The sequence below is a fragment of the Balaenoptera musculus genome, chromosome 5 (genome assembly GCF_009873245.2).
Source record: "Balaenoptera musculus isolate JJ_BM4_2016_0621 chromosome 5, mBalMus1.pri.v3, whole genome shotgun sequence".
NCBI lineage: Eukaryota > Metazoa > Chordata > Mammalia > Artiodactyla > Balaenopteridae > Balaenoptera > Balaenoptera musculus.
The window spans coordinates 70,309,974-70,331,836 of NC_045789.1; the positions used below are offsets into that span (position 1 = coordinate 70,309,974).

General features: G+C 36.4%; 1 protein-coding gene across 1 annotated transcript in view; it reads left to right on the forward strand.

Moving 5' to 3' along the window:
- LOC118896060 (cytochrome c oxidase subunit 7B2, mitochondrial) overlaps positions 1–21,591 on the forward strand; it is an 89,639-nt gene extending 68,048 nt beyond the window's left edge. Inside the window, exon 2 of the mRNA XM_036853783.1 lies at positions 21,179–21,591. Within this exon, the coding sequence (XP_036709678.1) occupies positions 21,238–21,483 (246 nt within the window). The 5' untranslated portion in view covers positions 21,179–21,237 and the 3' untranslated portion in view covers positions 21,484–21,591. The remainder of the gene's footprint in view (positions 1–21,178) is intronic.
- Positions 21,592–21,863: the final 272 nt, after the last annotated feature.

Below are 21,863 nucleotides of genomic sequence, written 5' to 3' on the forward strand. Positions count from 1 at the left end.
TGTATGTGGAAGGAAGAGGAGACTGTGTATTTAGTAAAGGCCATTTCTAATGTGGCTCTGGAAGCTGTGCCAGATCTTTAATGGATACCTTGGCTGCATGAAAACAGCAGGAAACTATATTGCACTTGAGATGCTACCATTTAGGTGGCCCCCTGCTACTGGTTCTGCTGACAAGCAAGTTGTACACATAGAAGGAAGGGCAATTTTTCAGGGAGCTCTGACGTCTGCTGGCATAGCATTCTTTTTAAAGCTTTTTCTACTCACTGAAAAAAATAGCCTCTGATTGAGCAAGGGCTGAGGCCCTGCTAAGAGAATACTTAGCTTCCTATGTAAGTAACTCACCTGCCTTCCACGAAGTTTTCCTGTGTTTGATTTGCAGGCAGCTCAAGTGACTGAGAAATTAAAGGCCAGATTGGTTTTAAGGGTCAAAAGAAGGAAGAAATCTCTGAGAGGCCCAGTTGGAAGGCATATTTTACTGTAGTTTGCTGCCATGTACACTCATCAGTGTGGTCTGAGTTCTCTTCTAGGCATCTGAACACATCAAAAACCTTTCTTCATACTTTTTTCTTTGTTTCTGTCTGCTGAATTTTGAATAATTTCCTCATAGCTATCTTCTTGTTCACTAATTCTCTCTTTAGTTGTGACTAACTGCCATTAAACCCTTTCATTGGGTTTTTAATTTTATTTATATTTTAGAAATTCTTTTTGGTTCCTTTTCAAATCTCCTTAGTCATTCTATATAGTTTCTTGTTCACAGTATATATTTTAAGATTAAAAAAAATATTCAAATGTCATAAATATGTTTATCAGGGAGACTCTGATAATTCCATCATCCAAAGTACTCTTGAGTCAGTTTCTTCTATTATTTCTTCTGGTGCTTGCCTGTGATGCCTTGTTTCTTTTGTGTTTTGTACTTTGTTTATGAGCTGCTCATTTTCCTTAGACTTTTAATTGTGAAAATCCTCTGATATCTGGGGTAGAGGTGTGTTCTTCCAGAAAGGATTTACATTTACTTCTGTGAGTCTAGGCTCTCTTAATTATATTCTCAGTTTGTGGGCTTTCAGACGACCATGTGAAATTGGGCTGTAAACCTGTGAAAAGCCAGTTTGTGGTTCTAAAATCTTACTCACCATTTTTAACCAGTGCCCTCTAGGCAGTTTCAAGGTTTGACAGAGTTAGTCTTCTTGTAGTTTTCTGCAGAGTGGGTAATTTCTGGCCTACTCTTTCCCTGAAGATATAATCCTTTAGAATCTCAGTTGTAAGAAGACAGATTTCTGCCTTGGACGGGTTTGGGCTTTGGATACTAGTTTCCACACACAATGAAACCATGAAAACTGAAGTTCCAATTCACTTTTTGGGGAAAAGATCTCAGAATAAATGCTGTCCAACCTCCTGTGCTTATTTGACTGGCTTCCTCCATCACTATGCCTCTGCTTCGAGATGGATATAATTCTGTGTATCCTGCCACATTACTGCAAATATAAATCTTAATTTAAAACACTCTATGAAAGAGATTTTGACTCAACACACAGCTATTTTTATAATTTCCTTTTCTTTGGCTGAGGTGGAATGCCTCGTTATTCTTTTCTTCATGTAATACCAGCTTTGTTACCTTCACTTCTGGAGATGAAAATATATTTAAAGTTTCATCAGAAAACGCATAGAGACTGTCTGCATGTTTAGGCACTTACCTGAATGCAGAGACATGAATTGACTTGTCATCTAATTCCTGGCAAATATATGGCTGAGATAATGGTTTTCTTGAGAAAGAGAAGATTGATTGTCTTCAAGGGCCCTAACAACCACCCACTTCTCTAGATTATCTGTGCTCTATTACTCTCAGCTTAGAACATTAGACAGCAGTATATCTAGACTAGATTATCTTAATTGCTATAGGAAAAATTTCACTGAATTCTGATTGAATAGTACCCCAGTTTTTATGGAGCAATACTGTAACTAATGGTTATATATAAAAATTAAAGTATTGTACTTATAAATAAAATCCAAAATCCCTTTGAGGCTTGCAAAGTTCTGCATTACTGGCTTCTACCAGCATTTTCTAACTTTCATGTGCTGGTTTCCCTCCAGTTCACAACTCTCCAGTCACACTGAGCTTCTTTCAGTTTCTACCTCAGGGCCTCCATGTGTGTTGAGCCTTCTTAGACTTTCCTTCCTTCTCTTCTACTGGAACATTTCTAGTCATTGTCTGATCTCACCATAAATGTCTTTTGCTCAGAAAGGTCTTTCCTGCCCACTGATTATAAAATAACTTTAAAGTTATTAATACTTGGCATTTTATAGAGTTTATCCCATACTGCAGTTGTATCTGATTGTGGTTGTTTAATGACTTTCTTTCCCAGTGACCTGTGTAAGCTCCTAGAGGCCAGAGAATGTGTCTGGTTTTTTACTGGTATTTCAATAAATACGCAAATTTACAAATAACAGCATAGCATAAAATCTTCTCAACTTCATCTGCTCTAAAATGAAGATAATAATTAACTTCCACATTTTCTAGTGGAAGTTAAAAGAAAATGTTGGCATAAGAAGTAGATCCTAAAGTAGTAGACATACAAATACTCACTAAATGGCATGCCACGAACTCCACCACCAACAGTAAAAAATTCATATGTGTGCTTCAATAAAATTCCAAATGAGTCATGTCATAGACCTAGTTTTTGTTTTGTTTTGTTTTTAAGTAACTGAAACAATCAATGAGAAAATATAAAGGTCTCTCTGAGAACAATTTGAGCTCATAACAGAAGGATGAGTTAGAATTGGCTACATGAAGTAAGAGGAGAAAACTCAACAAACACAGTGGAGAGAAGGAATAGGAGTTCCAAAAACTGAAAGAAGTCCACATGTAACTGGAATGCAGGCAGTGAATAGAAGATTTGTGTGAGATGTTGCTGACTAAATGGTCAAGGATCATATAAGCCTTATAGGTCATTGTTATGGACTGAATGTTTGTGTCTCCCTAAAATCCATATGTGGAAGCCCTAACCCCCAATGTGACTGTTTTTGCAGATAGGGCCTATGGGGATATCAAGGTTAAGTCAGGTCATAAGGGTGGGGCCCTAATGTAATACGGCTGGTGTCCTTATAAGAAGAGAAAGAAGATAGCAGAGCTTGTTATGTCTCTGCCATGTGAGGACACACAAGGAAGTAGATGTCTATAAGTCAGGAAGAGAGCCCTCACCAGAAAACAAACCCTGCTGGGCCTTGGTCTTAGAATCTCCAGCCTCCAGAACTGTAAGAAAATAAAATTCTGTTGTTTAAGTCATGCAATCCATGGTATTTTTTCATGGCAGCCCAAGCAGACTGGGATAGTCATATCAAAGATGTAAGTCTTTATCTTAAAAGTAATAAGAAACTATTGAGTGGTACTGTGTCCTGACCTAAAACAATTTGGCCTTTCACCATTGTCAGGTTCTTTTGGTAAATATTTGTATTCACTAATAGTTTGAGTAGGTTGTTCACATGGATGGTATTATTATGAAAGACATTCTTCTATTTAATACTATCAGATATATGGAATTGAATAGAAAGAAGCCATGAGAACAGAAATTCAGGCACTATCCTTAGACACTTTGGCATACTTCTTACATTAAAACAAGGCCGATGATATTCTTTTTAAATGCAGGAACAGCCAACCGGATTGTTTAATTACATAGTAGAATTCTGCATACAGTAGATAAACTCAGGGCCAATAGAACTCTAGAACTAAAGGGCTGTTCCCAGTTTATCAGGCTACTATGCTTGCGAGATTTTCATTCTTCATTAATGCAAGAGTATTAGCCCTAATATAACATTTCTAGTGAACCATGTATCTTGAATACAACTCATATTATCAGTGAAAAATTGTTTCTAACATTCTTCATGCTAATTAAACCCTCTGATATATATTTCTATGGTTAAATGTCAGGTGCATATGTAACCATTCCTGAAGTGTGCATTTCTGATTAGTGTACTTCAAATGCTAACTAACAACTCTAAACTGTAAACGAGGTTAATTTATTCACATGTATATCATACTATTTGTATTTAAACATTTTAAAAGCAAATCATCTGAGAGCATAACAAAGATTTGTCAGTGTGGATGTGAGACAGTCATGTTTCTGCTTTTAGATCCCTGGTGAAGGAGGGTTCAACATATATAAACCACTAAATGTGATATGGACATTAACAGAATGAAAGATAAAAATCATATGATCATCTCAGTAGGTGCAGAAAAAACATTTGACAAAATTCAAAATCATTTCATGATAAAAACTCTCAAAAAATTGGGTATAGAAAGAATGTACCTCAACATAATAAAGGCCATATATGACAAGCCCACAGCTAACATCATACTCAATGGTGAAAAGCTGAAAGTTTTTTCTCTGTGATCAGGAACAATGCAAGGGTGCACACTCTTGCCACTTTTATTCAACATAGTATTGGAAGTCCTAGCCAGAGCAATCAGGCAAGAAAAGTAAATAAGTAAATAAAAGGCATGAAAGTTGGAAAGGAAGAAGTAAAGGTGTCTCTGTTTCCAGATGACATGATACTTCACATAGAAAATCCTATAGAATCCACCAAAAAAATTTTCAGTAAAGTTACAGGATATAAAATCAACATGCAAAAATTAGTTGCATTTCTATACATTAATAAGGAACTATCTGAAAAAGAAATAAGACAATCACATTTACAATATCATTAAAAACAATAAAATACCTAGGAATAAATTTAACCAAGGAGGTGAAAGACCAGTACACTGAAAACTATGGCATCGATGAAAGAAATTGAGGAAGACACAAATAAATGAAAAGATATCACATGTTTATGGATTGGAAGAACTTATATTGTAAAAATGTCCATATTACCAAAGTGATCTATATAGTCTATGCAATCCTTACCAAATACCAGTGGCATTTTTCAAAGAAATAGAAAAATTATCTTAACATTCTTATGGAAACATAAGGACCATAATTAGCCAAAGCAATCTTGAGAAAGAAGAACAAAACTGGAAGCATCACAATTACTTATTTCAAACTATAGTACAAAGCTATAGTAATCAAAACAGTATGTACTGGCATTAAAAACAGACACATAGACCAATGGAACTGAGTAGAGAGGCCAGAAATAAATCCACACGTATGTGGTCATCTAATTTTGACAAGGGCACCAAAAACACACATTGGGGAAATGATAGTCTCTTCAATAAATGGTATTGGGAAAACTGGATATCCACATGCTAAAGAATTAAACTAGACCCCTATCTTGCACCACTCATAAAACTTAACTTGAAAAGGATTACAGACTTAAATGTAAAACCTAAAATCATAAAACACCTATAAGAAAACATATGGAAGAAACTCCTAGTTCTTGGTCTTGGCAATGTGTTTTTAAATTTTGACACCAAACCACAGGCAACAAAAACAAAAATAAACAAGTAGAACTACATCAAAGTGAAAAGATTCTGCACAGCAAAACAAACAACCAACAAAAAATGAAAAGGCTACCTATGGAATGGGAGAAAATATTTGCAAACCATATTTCTGATAAGGGGTTAATATAAAAAATATATAAAGAACTTTTACAACTCAATAACAAACAAACAAACAAATAATCCAATTAGAAAATGGGCAAAGGACCTGAATAGACATTTCTCCAAAGAAGATGTGCAGATGGTCAATAGGTACATGAAAAGGTGTTCAACATCGCTAATCGTCAGGAAAATGCAAATCAAAACCACAATGAAATAGCACCTCACACCTGTTAGGATGGCTACTATCAAAAAGTCAACAGATACCAAGTGTTGTAGAAGACATGGAGAAAAGGGAATACTTGTGCACTGTTGGTGGGAATATAAATTGGGGTAGCCATTATGGAAAACAGTATGGAGGTTCCTCAAAAAAATAAAACTACCACATGATCCAGTAATCCCATTTCTGGGTACATATCCAAAGGAAACAAAATTAGTATCTCAAAGAGATATCTACTCCCCCACGTTTATTGCAGCATTATTTACAATAGCCAAGATACGGAAACAACCTGTGTCTGTTGACAAATTAATACATAAATAAAATGTGGCATGTATATCTATATCTATGTGTGTATGTATGTATCTATGCATAATGGAATATTATTCAGCCATAACAAAGAATGAAATCTTGCCATTTGGGACAACATGGATAAACCTAGGGGACATTATGCTGAGTGAAATAAATCAGACAAAGAAAGACAAATTCTCTGTGATCTCACTTATAAGTGGAATCAAAAAAAAAAAAAAACACAAAAAACACCTGATCTCATAGAAACAGAGTAGATTGGTGGTTGTCAGGGACAGGGGGTGGGGGAGATGGGGAGATGTGTGTTAAAGGGTGCAAATTTCCAGTTATAAGTTCTGAAACTCTAATTGATAGCTTGTTATACGTATTAACAATACTGTACTGTAAACTTGAAATTTACTAAGAAAGTAGATCTTAAATGCCCTCATCTCTCTCTCTCTCTCTCACACACACACACACACACACACACACACACACACGATAACTATGTGAGGTGATGGATTAACAAACTTTATTGTTGTAATCATTTCACAAAGTATACATACATCAGATCACCACATTATACACTTTAAATTTACATGATGTAATATGTCAGTTATACCTCAGTAAAACTAGGGTGGAAACAAAAATGCAAAATCCCAAGCAAAGAGACAGAGATCACTTATGAGCAGTTGGGAGAATAGACGGGGGATGGCAGAGGTGTTGTGGGAATACCATTTAAGGAAAACATGTGAAGAAAAGTTGAGCTATGATAGATACACTTTGGATAGAAAGAAATTAATGGATTTGAGATGTCTTTAGGATGAAAATTTCTTTGAGAAGATAAACAAAATTGATAAACCACTATCCAGATGCATCAAGAAATAAAGTAAGAAGACTCAAATCAATAGAATTGGAAATGAAAAAGGAGAAGTAACAACTGACACTGCATAAATACAAAGGATCGTGAGAGATTACTACGAGCAACTATATGCCAATAAAATGGACAGCCTGGAAGAAATGGACAAATTCTTACAAAAGCACAACCTTCTGAGACTGAACCAGGAAGAAATAGAAAATATAAACAGACCAGTTACAAGCACTGAAATTGAAACTGTGATTAAAAATCTTCCAACAAACAAAAGCCCAGGACCAGATGGCTTCACAGGTGAATTCTACTAAACATTTAGAGAAGAGCTAACACCTCTCCTTCTCAAACACTTCCAAAATGGGAGGAACACTCCCAAACTCATTCTATGAGGCCACCATCACTCTGATAACAAAACCAGACAAAGATGTCACACAAAAAAGAAAACTACAGGCCAATATCACTGATAAACATAGATGCAAAAATCCTCAACAAAATACTAGGAAACAGAATCCAACAGCACATTAAAAGGATCAAAAAACCCCAAGATCAAGTGGGGTTTATCCCAGGAATGCAAGGATTCTTCAATATACGCAAATCAATCAATGTGATACACCATATTAACAAAATGAAGGAGAAAAACCATATGATCATCTCAATAGATGCAGAAAAAGCATTCGACAAAATTCAACACCCATTTATGATAAAAAACCCTCCAGAAAGTAAGCATAGAGGGAACTTACCTCAACATAATAAAGGCCATATATGACAAACCCACAGCCAACATCGTTCTCAATGGTGAAAAACTGAAACCATTTTCACTAAGATCAGGAACAAGACAAGGTTGCCCACTCTCACCACTGTTATTCAACATAGTTTTGGAAGTTTTAGCCACAGCAATCAGGTAAGTAAAAGAAATAAAAGGAATCCAAATCGGAAAAGAAGAAGTAAAACTGTCACTGTTTTCAGATGACATGATACTATACATAGAGAATCCTAAAGATGCTACCAGAAAGCTAATAGAGCTCATCAATGAATTTGGTAAAGTAGTAGGACACAAAATTTAATATACAGAAATCTCTTGCATTCCTATACTCTAATGATGAAAAATCTGAAAGAGAAATTAAGGAAACACTCCCAATTACCATTGCAACAAAAAGAATAAAATACCTAGGGATAAACCTACCTAAGGAGACAAAAGACCTGTATGCAGAAAACTATAAGACATGGATGATAAAAATTAAAGATGATACAAACAGATGGAGAGATATACCATGTTCTTGGATTGGAAGAATCAACATTGTGAAACTGACCATACTACCCAAAGCAATCTACCGATTCAGTGCAATCCCTATCAAACTACCACTGGCATTTTTCACAGAACTAGAACAAAAAATTTCACAATTTGTATGGAAACACAAAAGGCCCCGAATAGCCAAAGCAATCTTGAGAAAGAAAAACGGAGCTGGAGGAATCAGGCTCCTGGACTTCAGACTATACTACAAAGCTATAGTAATCAATACAGTATGGTACTGGCACAAAAACAGAAATATAGATCTTTGGAACAGGGTAGAAAGCCCAGAGATAAACCCACACACATATGGTCCCCTTATTTTTGATAAAGGGGGCAAGAATATACAATGGAGAAAAGACAGCCTCTTCAATAAGTGGTGCTGGGAAAACTGGACAGCTACATGTAAAAGAATGAAATTAGAACACTCCCTAACACCATACACAAAAATAAACTCAAAATGGATTAAAGACCTAAATGTAAGGCCAGACACTGTAAAACTCTTAGAGGAAAGCATAGACAGAACACTGTATGACATAAATCACAGCAAGATCCTTTTTGACCCACCTCCTAGAGAAATGGAAATAAAAACAAAAATAAACAAATGGGACCTAATGAAACTCAAAAGCTTTTGCACAGCAAAGGAAACCATAAACAAAATGAAAGACAACCCTCAGAATGGGAGAAAATATTTTCAAATGAAGCAACTGACAAAGGATTAATCTCCAAAATTTACAAGCAGCTCATGCAGCTCAATGTGAAAAAAACAAACAACCCAATCCAAGAATGGGCAGAGGACCTAAATAGGCATTTCTCCCAAGTAGATATACAGATTGCCAACAAACACATGAAAGAATGCTCAACATCATTAAGCATTAGAGAAATGCAAATCAAAACTATAATGAGGTATCACCTCACACCTGTCAGAATGGCCATCATCAAAAAGTCTACAAACAATAAATGCTGGAGAGGGTGTAGATAAAAGGGAACCCTCTTGCACTTGTACATTTACACAAATGTAAATTGATACAGCCACTATGGAGATCAGTATGGAAGTTCCTTAAAAAACTAAAAATAGAACTACCATATGACCCAGCAATCCCACTACTGGGCATATACCCAGAGAAAACCATAATTCAAAAGGAGTCATGTACCACAGTGTTCGTTGCAGCTCTATTTAGAATAGCCAGGACATTGAAGAAACCTAAGTGTCTATCGACAGATGAATAGGTAAAGAAGATGTGGCACATATGTACAATGGAATAGTTCTCAGCCATAAAAAGAAAAGAAACTGAGTTATTTGTAATGAGGTGGATGGACCTAGAGACTGTCATACAGAGTGAAGTCAGAAAGAGAAAAACAAATACCATATGCTAACACATATATATGGAATTAAAAAAAAAAAAACCGTTCTGAAGAACCTAGGGGCAGGACAGAATAAAGACGCAGACGTATAGAATGGACTTGAGGACACGGGAAGAGGGAAGGGTAGGCTGGGACGAAGTGCGAGAGTGGCATGGACTTACATACACTCCCAAATGTAAAATAGAGAGCTAGTGGGAAGCAGCCACATAGCACAGAGAGATCAGCTCTGTGCTTTGTGTCCACCTAGAGGGGTAGGGTAGGGAGGGTGGGAGGGAGACGCAAGGGGGAGGAGATATGGGGATATAAGTATATGTATAGCTGATTCGCTTTGTTATACAGCAGAAAGTAACACATGATTGTAAAGCAATTATACTCCAGTAAAGATGTTAAAAATAAAATAAAATAAAAAGTAAATAAATACAAGAAGCCAATGGATATATTAAATGTTTCAAGGGATTTGAAAGTATCACGAAGGATTTCTGAGTTTAACTTTCTCAACTACATGTGTGGAAGTGATGTGTAGTGGTTTGGGGAACATTGGTAAAGACCAAGTTTGATAGTGGAAGGGCATGGTTGTACACTTATGCCTGTTGATTTTTTAGATATCAAATTATCTTTGAATTATGTTTGAATTATTTTGGAATTTGAATTATCTTGGGAGAGATGTTAAGAAGGTAGCTTAATGTATTGCCCTGGATCTAAGAAGAGGGTTTATATGTGGAGACGTAATTTGGGAGTCGTCTAATTGCCCTTTGATGATAACGTTTATTAGCGTGCCTAGGAATACCAAGAGAGAGAGAGCATATAAAGTGAAAATAAAACCTATGTCTTAGCCTTGAAGAAATCCTTCACTAAGGACCTGTTACAGAAAGATGAGTTTGTAAAGAAGAAATAGCCATAGAAATAGAAATAGAAAGAAAACTAAGGGAATATTATAGAAGCTAATTGAAGAGAAGGTATCCAGAGGAAGAGTGCGTCATTGGTATTATTATAGTGGAAAATTCAAGAAAAGTGACTTAATATGTCCATTTTAGGGACAGAGGGGCCATTATTTCTCTTCATAATATCTGTTTATGTTGAATGATGAGGTGGAAACTGGATGGGGTGCAAGAAGAAAAAATGGAAACTCAGGAATTTTCCAGGGTTCATTAATTGTTGTTTGAAACTAGATCCCATTTTCCATGGAATAGTGTCCTTCTACACATTCTCAGGTTGTGTACAGTTCACATAATATAAATTGCTCTTTTGGCTTAAGGTATTTTTGTTGTTGTTGTTCTGGAACTCTTTTCTCCAGTTAAATAAATGAATGTTTTATGTAGGGAATCCCCAGAATCATCTAGCTTCTGGGTGTATGTTGTATCAATATTTTTGGACTTTCCCAATATTTTGGCAAATACCATTTGTAGGCTCTTACATAATATGTGACATTGGTTATAAGACATACTTAAAGGAAACATTTTCACAATTTAGCTTAAATCCAGTCCTGGAGGGAGCATGTGCTTCTGAAGCATGGCTATGATTTATTTTCCCAGTATTAATTCCAAGATTTTCTTAGTTATTCTCTCTGGCTCTTTAATATAAATTATAAAGTTGTAGGTGAAACTGCAAAATCATGAACTATGAAGTAAAAGCAGGAAATTGCTTCACTTTAGATATTATTAATTCAAAACACAATTAGATTCTAACAATCTTAACTCATTATTTTGTGTCTACCCAGTCTTATAAATTGTCTACATTTGTTCTCAATGAAGTCTCTCAGGCTTATCTGCTATTATTTCTTAGTAATGTTAACAACATATTTTTATGATGATTATAATATGATGTTCAATCTACAATTCAATTAATGTGATAAAATACGTAATCTATATAAGAAGCCCACAGATCCACCATCAGCTATCGTTCTAAGCTGCATAAATTGTATGTGTAATCAAAATTATGGCCTATTTGCACGTAAATCTCACGTCTCCATTAACAGATGTTCAAATGGTTAAATTATGCCAATTTAGTTTAAGCATACTTTTTAGTCTATGAAATTTTAGACTCCATTAGATTAAAGAAACTGAAAGTAACCTCTTTGAAACCAGAATTCTAATTGGGAATCTTAAGACTTCAAAACAAGAATCTGTTCTGAATTTCTGTTGTATGTGTTTAGATGGGTAACCTCCTTCAGGCTTGCTTTCTTCTTTAGCCTTTTTCCCTCAGGAATTTCAAAGAAAAACTAAAATGAAATATCAGTTCACTAAAGCAGGCACCCTGCCCCAAGGTTTGGCAAAGTGCATCCTGTCTCACTGTTTCTTCCGAGGATCTACAAAGAAAAAAATCAGTTTACTAAAGTCAGCCCCTCTGGCCAAAGTCTTTCTCACTTCCAAATAATGAATTCTAAATGGAAAAGAAAAAAAAAAGTAGAATGCCAACATCTTGTTAAGAGTTTTCAAAAAGTTTCCAAAATTTTATGGAAGTGAAAAGAAAAAAATAAATTATACTGAAAGACAGAACTGGCCTGGTAAAACAACTTGCAAAGTGATCACAGTTACTACTTCAGGGCTGTGAAGTGCTCTTCTCATCAAATGGAATTTCTCTGCAAATGATCCATAAGTTGCCCAGGTGATAGCAATAACAAAAGCCTTACTCATAAAGGTTTTATTTACAGATATATTTTGAACAGAGTTTAGGAGGGCAGAGATAGTCTAAGTAGGAAATTTAAAAATCTGGAGTTTTCAGAAACAACAGGGAAAGTATTATTTTGCAGCACTAAATATTCCAATCCATTGTGGATATGATCAGAATTAACTTCTGGAGTAGACCCCTACTAGCCTAATTTCTGGTTAGCAACTGAAAACAATTTTCATGAAAAATAGAAACACTTGGAAAATGTGTCTTTCAAAATTAAAATGTCTGATATCTAAAAGTTAAATATTTTATTTTTTTCTTTACTTTATATGACTATATCAGTGACATACTTAAAGACAAGAATGGCTTGTACATTTTCATTTCAAGGTTTAAATGAAAGTTTCAAATTATGCAACGAGGGGTCACTGATGCAACTCTAATGGCCACTGAAGAATCATACAGTCTTTCTGCTCAGAGCGTTTAATGAATAAAGGTAGATGTGGAGAGGAGAAAAACATCCGCACAAATACTAAAACTGCAAAAGTTAGACTCACATAACGAAGGCAAGAGTTAATTGCTGTGGGTGTTGTTATGATACCCTAGGCTTACCACACACTCTGTACTCCCTGAGTCATATGTTACAAGTCCCCACAAGGAAGTGATTTAGTTTGTGAAATGCCTCCTGGAGCTATTAAACAATTTAAAATGAGTACAATGGTGTAACAGCCTTGAGAACACAGAGACATCCTTTGGTATTCCCCAGAGTGTGTTCTGGAAGACACTAATATGGAGATATGCTCCAGAGGGAAAAAAGCATGGCATGCTCAGCTCAGTTTGGAAAGCACCACATGGTATCCCTCTCAGAGAATCGCTGTATGCATTAGCACCATAGAGGTTTGGGAAGTACTTCAGTAAAAAAGAATTTGACTTTGTTACCTGCATATTTCTCAAATTTACATGACACAGAAGCCCTTTTTATAAATAACACCCGCTAGCATCAAACAGAACTACTGAAACAGGCACGTGTTTGGGGAAATACTGATAGAAGGTTACTTTACGATTTGGAATCAGTGTCAAGCCAGTTAAGCTAAAAGATAAATTATGTATTCCAGTCACTGGAATGTAATATTCTTTTTTTAAAGTTAATAAAATAAATTCTCACATTCCAGTTTATATGTCAAGTTCTGAGAGTTCCAGTGGCCCGAGGTGTATCCTCAGAGGCTCTCACCTTTGTGTGCGTGTGCAAAAGAACTGTGGTCTGGCTCTGCAAAACAAAGGATCGGATGCAGAAATATAATGACTGCAGAAATAAGGGACTGGCACATTTTAAGATCTTGACTGGGTGAACTGTACAAGTGCTTACTATTACTCACTAACATCTGCATTATTCCCCTGCAAACTCTTCCCCACTCCAGAGTAATGTCTAAGCTGCAAATTTGACCCCATAACTCACGTTCCTAATGTCTTTCAATGGCTCCATATCATTTTCTGGATAAAATTTTCAAAGTTTCTAGAATTTATTATAACCACGATCTCTTTCTTTTCCAAGATTAAGTTGGAGAAATGCTATGCATTTATCCAGACGTTTTGGTTTGCCAGATCCACTGAAATAGACTCTTCTAGCTGGACATGACTATATCACAACCTACAAGCCATGGAATGTAGTTAATATAAAATCTTTTGGGAGTAAGCACAGCAGCCCACTTTCTAACACTTAATACGTTGCTTGAAATAACAAGGATTTGTTATTCAATCCTTGTAATTTCCAATATTTGAAATGGCCTGTAATGTAAAAATAACATGGGCTCTAAGGAAATTTGCTGGGCCTACTAAAGTTTAATAGAGAACAAAATAAAGTTTAATAGAGAACAGTCATGCCTTTGATGTGCAGTGTGGCATGGAGAAAAGCTCCCAATGTCTCTGTTATTGTTTTGTTCCCTTACACATAGCTATCAGAAAGGGAAAAAATGAGTATAGTTGAGAGCACTTTGTGACTAAAAAAATATAATGGGGTTCATGAGTGAACCACATTAATGTAATTAGGTTCATAAAAGGAATTGCCTGAATGAACACTGTGGTTATTCCCAGGATGGACATTATTGAATACCTTCAGCATTCTATATAGGATAGAAACAGTCTGTTCATGGTGGCCATGGGAAGAAGTACCTGAGGGAGAGCACATACCTTATATCCCTTCACTCTTCAAGCAACATTTGCCATTTGAGGACATCGACTCGCAAGTTGGCCACTCTGTCATTTCTCCCTCCTGGCATAATAATCCACCGCTGTAATCTGCCTGTTTATTTGTTGAGGTAACATCCGTTATGTCACTTTTTAGGCTTAATAAAGTGACATAATCTACAGCCTTAATCAAATGGCTGTACCGTCCATTGATTCAGTGACTCAGGAGATGATACCATCACATCTGAAACAGAACCATTTTTCAGCATTTCCACCAGCAGCATTGCTTGTGCAGGGTTCCCAGATTTCCTGTTACAAAAAGGCTGAAGGCTTAAGTAATCCTGATGGGAGACACTGCTCCATGTACACTTAATCCCTCCTTGAGCAACCTACTTTTCTGAGAAATACATAAATGAACGGAAGACACTGCAGGTTAGGTGCATTTCATTTCAAGAAGATTGCCTTTTTACTGTTTCTTGTTTTCTGTTGATGTTCTGAAGCTGTCAAAGAAGAGTAGAAATAAAAGGTGGAAATAAAGGTGTTACAGTTGAGTAATGGAGTCTAGGAGCCTTAGCTTTGAAAGTGTATCATTCGTTATACAGCAGAACACCAGTGTTACTAGTGCTTTTAATGTTTTTAAATGCCACCAAATGTTTCTGTTGACTAACTTATTCCCCGGGGGGTCCCTATAGCTCTTTCAGGTTACTGGGCTACTGCTTTCTAAATTACCATGGTGGTGAATTCAATTACTCCTGTACTCTTTCAGTGGCCTAAAAGAATAAATGGTCTTCCTAAAATGTTTTTTCTCTTTGAAAGGTCTAGAGTATTAGAGCTGGATAGGGCCTTAGAGATTATCTGATTCAGTGTTCCATAAACTTGTCTGATGACAAGACTCTCCTGAGAACTTGTTTAAAAAATATATAGAGTCTAAGGCTACTCCCCTGGATACTCTGTTGCAATACGTTTGACATGGAGCCCAGGAATCTACATTTTGTAACAAAGAGTCCAAATAACTCTTAGGATCAAGCAGGTTTGGGAAAAGCTAAATTAGTTCCACTTTTTAATTTTATGGATGAGGAAGCAGATGCCTAGATAGATTAAGTGATTCATATAAGTTATACTGCAGAAAAAATTTGAAAAATTGAGATTAGTTCAGGAAAAAAAATATTGTTGGGCAACCTTCATGCATCCCATAGTAGGGAATGTATTTTCTTAGAATTTAAGCCTTCTGTATTGAATAGAACAATGCCATTTAGAAGACTGTGGGAGAAGTGACGAGACACTTTACTCGTATATGACAGTGGAATTCTCTGTACACAACAGGGAATGATTTTGCTCCACAAGTGACATTTGGCAATGTCTGGAGATAGATTTTTGGTGTCACAACTAAAGAGAAAGAAGTACTACTGGCATGTAGTGTATAGAGGAAGGGATGCTACTAAACCCCCTGCAATGCACAGGACATCCACCCACAACAAAGAATTACTTGGACCACAATATCAATAGTGTCCAGGTTGGGAAACCTCGGTATTGATTGCTTCTTGAGCATTATCTCCCTGTGAGATACTTAACAGTACTATCTGGACACATTTGAGAAGTAGGACACAGTTTCCAATTTTCTTACTGAAATTAGATAGAAAGCCTTATATCATAGCTAAGCATGTCATTTACTGATCCATGTTAGGCTATACTTAGACTGGATGAAATTTCTTTTTTTTTCCCTTAGGACCATACAGTAAATCTTTTTAGGATTCCTCCTCTTTCTTCTACTCAGGTATCTAGACCTGTCATTCCTAGCACACCTCAATTATGTCTCCTTTGACCTTTCTTCATTCTGTATCTAAATCACCCAAACTCTAATTCCCTGGGATCAGCTAAAAGCTACAGTGTCAGTGTCTGCTGATTTTTAACAGAAATTGAGACAGAGTTTTGGTCATAATCTTAATGCAGAGGCTAAGTGAATAGAATACACAATTTACTTAGAGCAACTTATTTTCCAAATCAGTATGATTTTCTTTTCCTAATATTTCTCAATTCTGTCTCCTCTCTGTCTGTTATCAGTACTTAATTCAGATCCTCATCATCTTTTTAATAAACCATTGAAATAAACACTTAACTAACCTTTTAACTTTTCTGCCACTTTTGCTATTTTCTTACCATTTCTCCACCTAACCTATCTTGGAAAGTGCTTTTTCCTCCAGATTTTTTCCCACCTCAACCTTTTCCTGATTAAACCAATCAGTAGTTTCTCCTCACCTATAAGAATGTTTCTCAAATGTGGATTACATATGGCATCTTTTTTTTTTTGAATTTTATTTTATTTATTTTTTTATACAGCAGGTTCTTACTAGTTATCCATTTTATACACATCAGTGCATACATGTCAATCCCAATCGCCCAATTCATCCCACCACCACACCCCCACTTTCCCCCCTTGGTGTCCATACGTTTGTTCTCTACATCTGTGTCTCTGTTTCTGCCCTGCAAACCGGTTCATCTGTACCATTTTTCTAGGTTCCACATATATGCATTAATATATGATATTTGTTTTTCTCTTTCTGACTTACTTCACTCTGTATGACAGTCTCTAGATCCATCCACGTCTCTACAAATGATTCAATTTCGTTCCTTTTTATGGCTGAGTAATATTCCATTGTATATATGTGCCACATCTTCTTTATCCATTCGTCTGTTGATGGGCATTTAGGTTGCTTCCATGTCCTGGCGATTGTAAATAGTGCTGCAATGAACATTGGGATTCATGTGTCTTTTTGAATTATGGTTTTCTCTGGGTATACATATGGCATCTTTTTAAAGAGGAAACAAATTATTTCATCTCAACTTGTATCATCTTAAATTATTTGATTATAAAATCACTTATATATGTGTAAACATAAAATCAAATTCATCCTCTTTATGTTTAAAGCTTAACACAACTATGAAACCAAAACAAATTTTCAAATTAAAAATGAAACTATTCAACAAAGAATAGTTGAATATTATTTTCTTGTATTTCTTTATATTATTGTGAAGGGAAAAATCACAGAATTAAGAATTCTCTTTGTTAACTCACACAAAAGGCTTTGAGTTTGAGCATGGTTTTCTCAACCACAGGAAACACTGACTGACAGAATTGAGTCCAGATGCCACAGCAAGGCACATGAAGTCCTCAGTGTCCGCTGCTGTCCTTTTCTCATCCCTCCAGGCTCATCTGTGGGCATTTGCTGCTTCAGCACTTACTACTTAGTGTTACTGAGCTCATCAGGCTGCCCTGCCCCCATACTATTTCAGCTGTCTGTGCTTTCGCTTGTGCTACTTGGTCTACGTTTTTTTTCCCACCAGTTTTGTGTTTTATGTTTCTTAATCATCCTTCAAGATCTAACCTAGGTGTGATTTCCTCTAAAACCATTCCTAGAACTCCAGGTTGAAATGTTGTACCTCTCCTATGTGGATTAAGGGCACCCTGTGCTCTTCTGTAGCCTTGTCTCCTCCCTTATAACAGTGCTCTGTCCATCCCCTCCCTCTACCATGAGCTACCATAAGAGTAGGGGTGGTACCAATAGCACCCAGACCAGGCCCTGCCACGCCAGTAGTCACTCCATAAATATAATATATAGTAAACTGAAGTGAAACATTTTCAACTAAAGACCCATCTCTGGTAACCATATTGGTTTTTGTTTCTTTGTATGTTTGTTTGTTTCCAATGCTTGGAATTGAATATACTTTAAGAAAACATGACATAGTTGAAAAATGCACTGGATTTAGAATCATAGGACTTGAGTTCACATCTTGTCCTGTCATTTGTTCTTGTGTGTAAAGTGGAGATAATCACCATCCCACACTCTTTTGGCAGATGTGCAAAATTCTGGCATGATGTTTGGCAAACAAGCATATATAATAAATATTAGTTTCCTTCCTGCATTATGCTTTACTTCTTTTTATGGCCTTTAGTGATTTAAAATTATTATTGTTGGGGCTTCCCTGGTGGCGCAGTGGTTGAGAATCTGCCTGCCAATGCAGGGGACACGGGTTCGTGCCCTGGTCTGGGAAGATCCCACATGCCGCGGAGCAACTGGGCCCGTGAGCCGCAATTACTGAGCCTGCGCGTCTGGAGCCTGTGCTCCGCAACAAGAGAGGCCGCGATAGTGAGAGGCCCACGCACCGCGATGAAGAGTGGCCCCCGCTTGCCACAACTAGAGAAAGCCCTCGCACAGAAACGAAGACCCAACACAGCCATAAATAAATAAAAATAAATTGAAAAAAAAAATTATATAAAAAAAAATTATTATTGTTACCAGTGAAGCTTCAAATCTGTATACCTCCCTATCGCCATTAGATTGAGGTCCAGTGTTAATTATTTTTCCTGAACTGAGCTTCAGCATTGCTGTATAAAATAGATGAGACGATCAGTCTTTCCTTTTCATCCTCATAGGATACTTCGCTCCCTTTAACTATTTATATTTATTCAGAACATATTTCTTTTCTTTTATTGCCACAGGCATGAGAGAACCTCTGCTTTGTTCTTATTACTTAGAGAAATCCGTCTTCTTCCTTCTCTTTGTAGGCTGTTTTCATCAGAAAGCATCTACTTTGAGAAGCCTTTTCTTTACCTGCATTATATTATTGAATTTACCTTTTTTATGCTTTCATATGGTTATTAGAATCTATAGCTTCATTTCTTTGGGTAATAGGCTTAAGGCTCTTAGATAACACAAAATTTATTGTAGAAGTAAGTCATGTGGAGTACAGCAAGATGGAAAATTTCTCTAATCACTGGGTTCCTAGCTCTTACATGTGTTTTATAAAGAAAAATAGATCAAAGGTACTACAGAAGGCATTCCTAATAAAAAAATTCTTAATAATGGACACATTGGTACAAGCAAATTCAGACTAGATGGCAAAGAAAATGTTCACAGATATGGGAATAGCCAGAGGATGAACTAATCTACAAAAGGATGCGATCATTGTCACTGGAGACAAAGTATTTGGGCTTCAACTTAACGTTGAAAGGATAGGAATAATGAAACCAATTTGTCATAAAGCAGCAGGCATGAGTTGATGATCCACAAGAGATCCCTATTCTCACAAATTATTCTCTGGTTCTGTGCCTTCCTAAAGACTGAAAGCTATGTGTGGCACAAGTGCTTTTGTATTGGATTAAGGCTGCACCTGTCATACTCTGATCCATTTCACTTTCAACCAACTCTCTGAATTCAGTTCAAATTAAACCTGTAGTGCCTTTTGGTGAAGAGATTCATGACTAACAAGAAAAAATTTTGAATGTTTGGAACCTTAGAGGAAATGCATTTGGTTCTGTTTTAGCCCTGTTTGTCACAATCACAAAAAGTACCACTTTACCATCTGGTAGGAAATAAAAGAGAACCTTAGGGTCTTGTTTTCTAAGTTGGGAATAAAATCATTTGAGTTAGCAAATCTCAGTGAGCAGTTATAAGTTTACAAGTACTGACCTCAGGCCCTTTTGTATCCATGTTGCCTGCATTTGGGCCACAGTTAACATATGTCATTGCTAGAGACTGAGCACTGTTTGACAGCTTGCACAGAGAAGAGAAATTGACAGAAAGAACTCCTTCATGTGTTTCTGCTTCTATATCTCTTGTTCAGTATAATTATCTGTTTAAAAAAAAGAATTATTAGGGCTATTATGGACATGTGCATCTGATTTCATGATTTTTTTTGGCTTGTTCTCAGTTGGTTTTAACTTCTTATGAGGATACCAACATTCATTTATATTTCAGATTAGCTCAAAAATGTTCTTTCTTTGCTTTTGTATCAGCTATTGTGTATGCAAAATTACATCTTTTGATCTTGAAGATTTTGCAGACTATTGGAGGAGAATGTAAAGATAATTCCTCAAGAGAATGACAAGACAAGCCACAGGCTGGAAGAAAATATTTGCAAAAGACATATATGATAAAGGACTGTAATTAGGTTCATTGATTGTAACAAATATAATAAATGTGCTACTCTGGTACAGAATGGAGAAGGCATGCACGTATGGAGTCAGGAATTATATGGAGACTCTGTGCTTTCCGTTCAATTTTGTTGTGAACCTAAAACTACTCTAAAAAAATTGTTTTTAAAAATGATAAAGCGAATGCATCATGTCACATGGTGTGAAAGAAGGGTTATAAAAGTGTAGAAACCCGGAGAAGAGTTGGCTTATTCAGCCTAGGGAGGTTTCGAAAAGACTTCACAGAAACGGTGGCTTTTAGACTGGGATTTAAAAGGCAAGTAGAATTTTATCTGTAGGAAAGTGCAAGACCTGAGGTACCGGTAGAAATGAGAAATGGGGAGGAGGTTAAAAGGAATGGAGAAAAGGAGCAAGAAGAAGAGGAGGAGGTATGACATACCCTGTGAATGCCTTGTAATTCTGACTGAAACCAGAGTTTATAGTAGACATAGACAGGTCATTGGACTAGTGGGGCATGTTGGAATTTTAGCCATTTTATCAGCTGGACATTGTTGTCTCAGTTTGCCATTGAATTTTCCTTTTTTATGCTTTCATATGGTTATTAGAATCTGTAGCTTCATTTCTTTGGGTGATAGGCTTAAGGCTCCTAGATAACACAAAATTTACTGTAGAAGTAAGTCATGTGGAGTTCAGCAAGATGGAAAATTTCTCTAATCAGTGGGTTAACTAACTGTGCAAGTTCACATAGCTAATCAGTGACAGAGCTAAGACTCAACTCCAGAGATCATGATATCAAAACTTACCTGCCTGGCCACACTGCAAGACGTGGTGTGGGTGAAACCTTCAAAGTGGGAAGAACTAAATGTGGATCAGATGTCATCGCCTATCTTTTATTTTTGCAGGTTTCTTTGCAAGGAAATAGACCAGCAGCTTCAAGCAACTGCAGTTCTGTCATACCTTCATGATGTTTCCCTTGGTCAGAAATGCACTAAGTAGTCTCAGGATTCGAAGCATTCAGCAAATTAGGGCAAGACAGAGCCACTCAAAACACTCACCAGATTTTCATGACAAATACGGTGATATTCTACTAGCCAGCGGAACCGCTTTCTGTGTTGTTGTGTGGGTGTTTACAGCCACACAGGTTGGAATAGAATGGAACCCCTCCCCTGTTGGCAGAACCACCCCAAAAGAGTGGAATGATGAGTAAGCATCACAGTTACTGTAATACAGAATTGTCTCAAAGTCAACTTGTCATTTAAATACTCTGCTGTGCATTGAAATATAGCATAATCGAAGAAATAAAATGCATTTGAAAACATTAAAAAGTCGTTGAAAATAGTCATTATAGTGCCTGAAAGCAAGGCAGTAGCAGTGGGTATAGATTACAGGGGATTATGAATAATAAATATTTGAAAGTAGAATTAATGAAGCATGTACTTTTCTGGCTTAATGATTTATGCTAGGTACCTTTCAGTGGATATACATGCCTAGGTACTTAACAAATTAATTTAATTGTTTGGCAAATCCTATTGAATCTTTCTTAAAAACATATTCATAACTGACCATTTTTCACCTCCTTTATCTTCC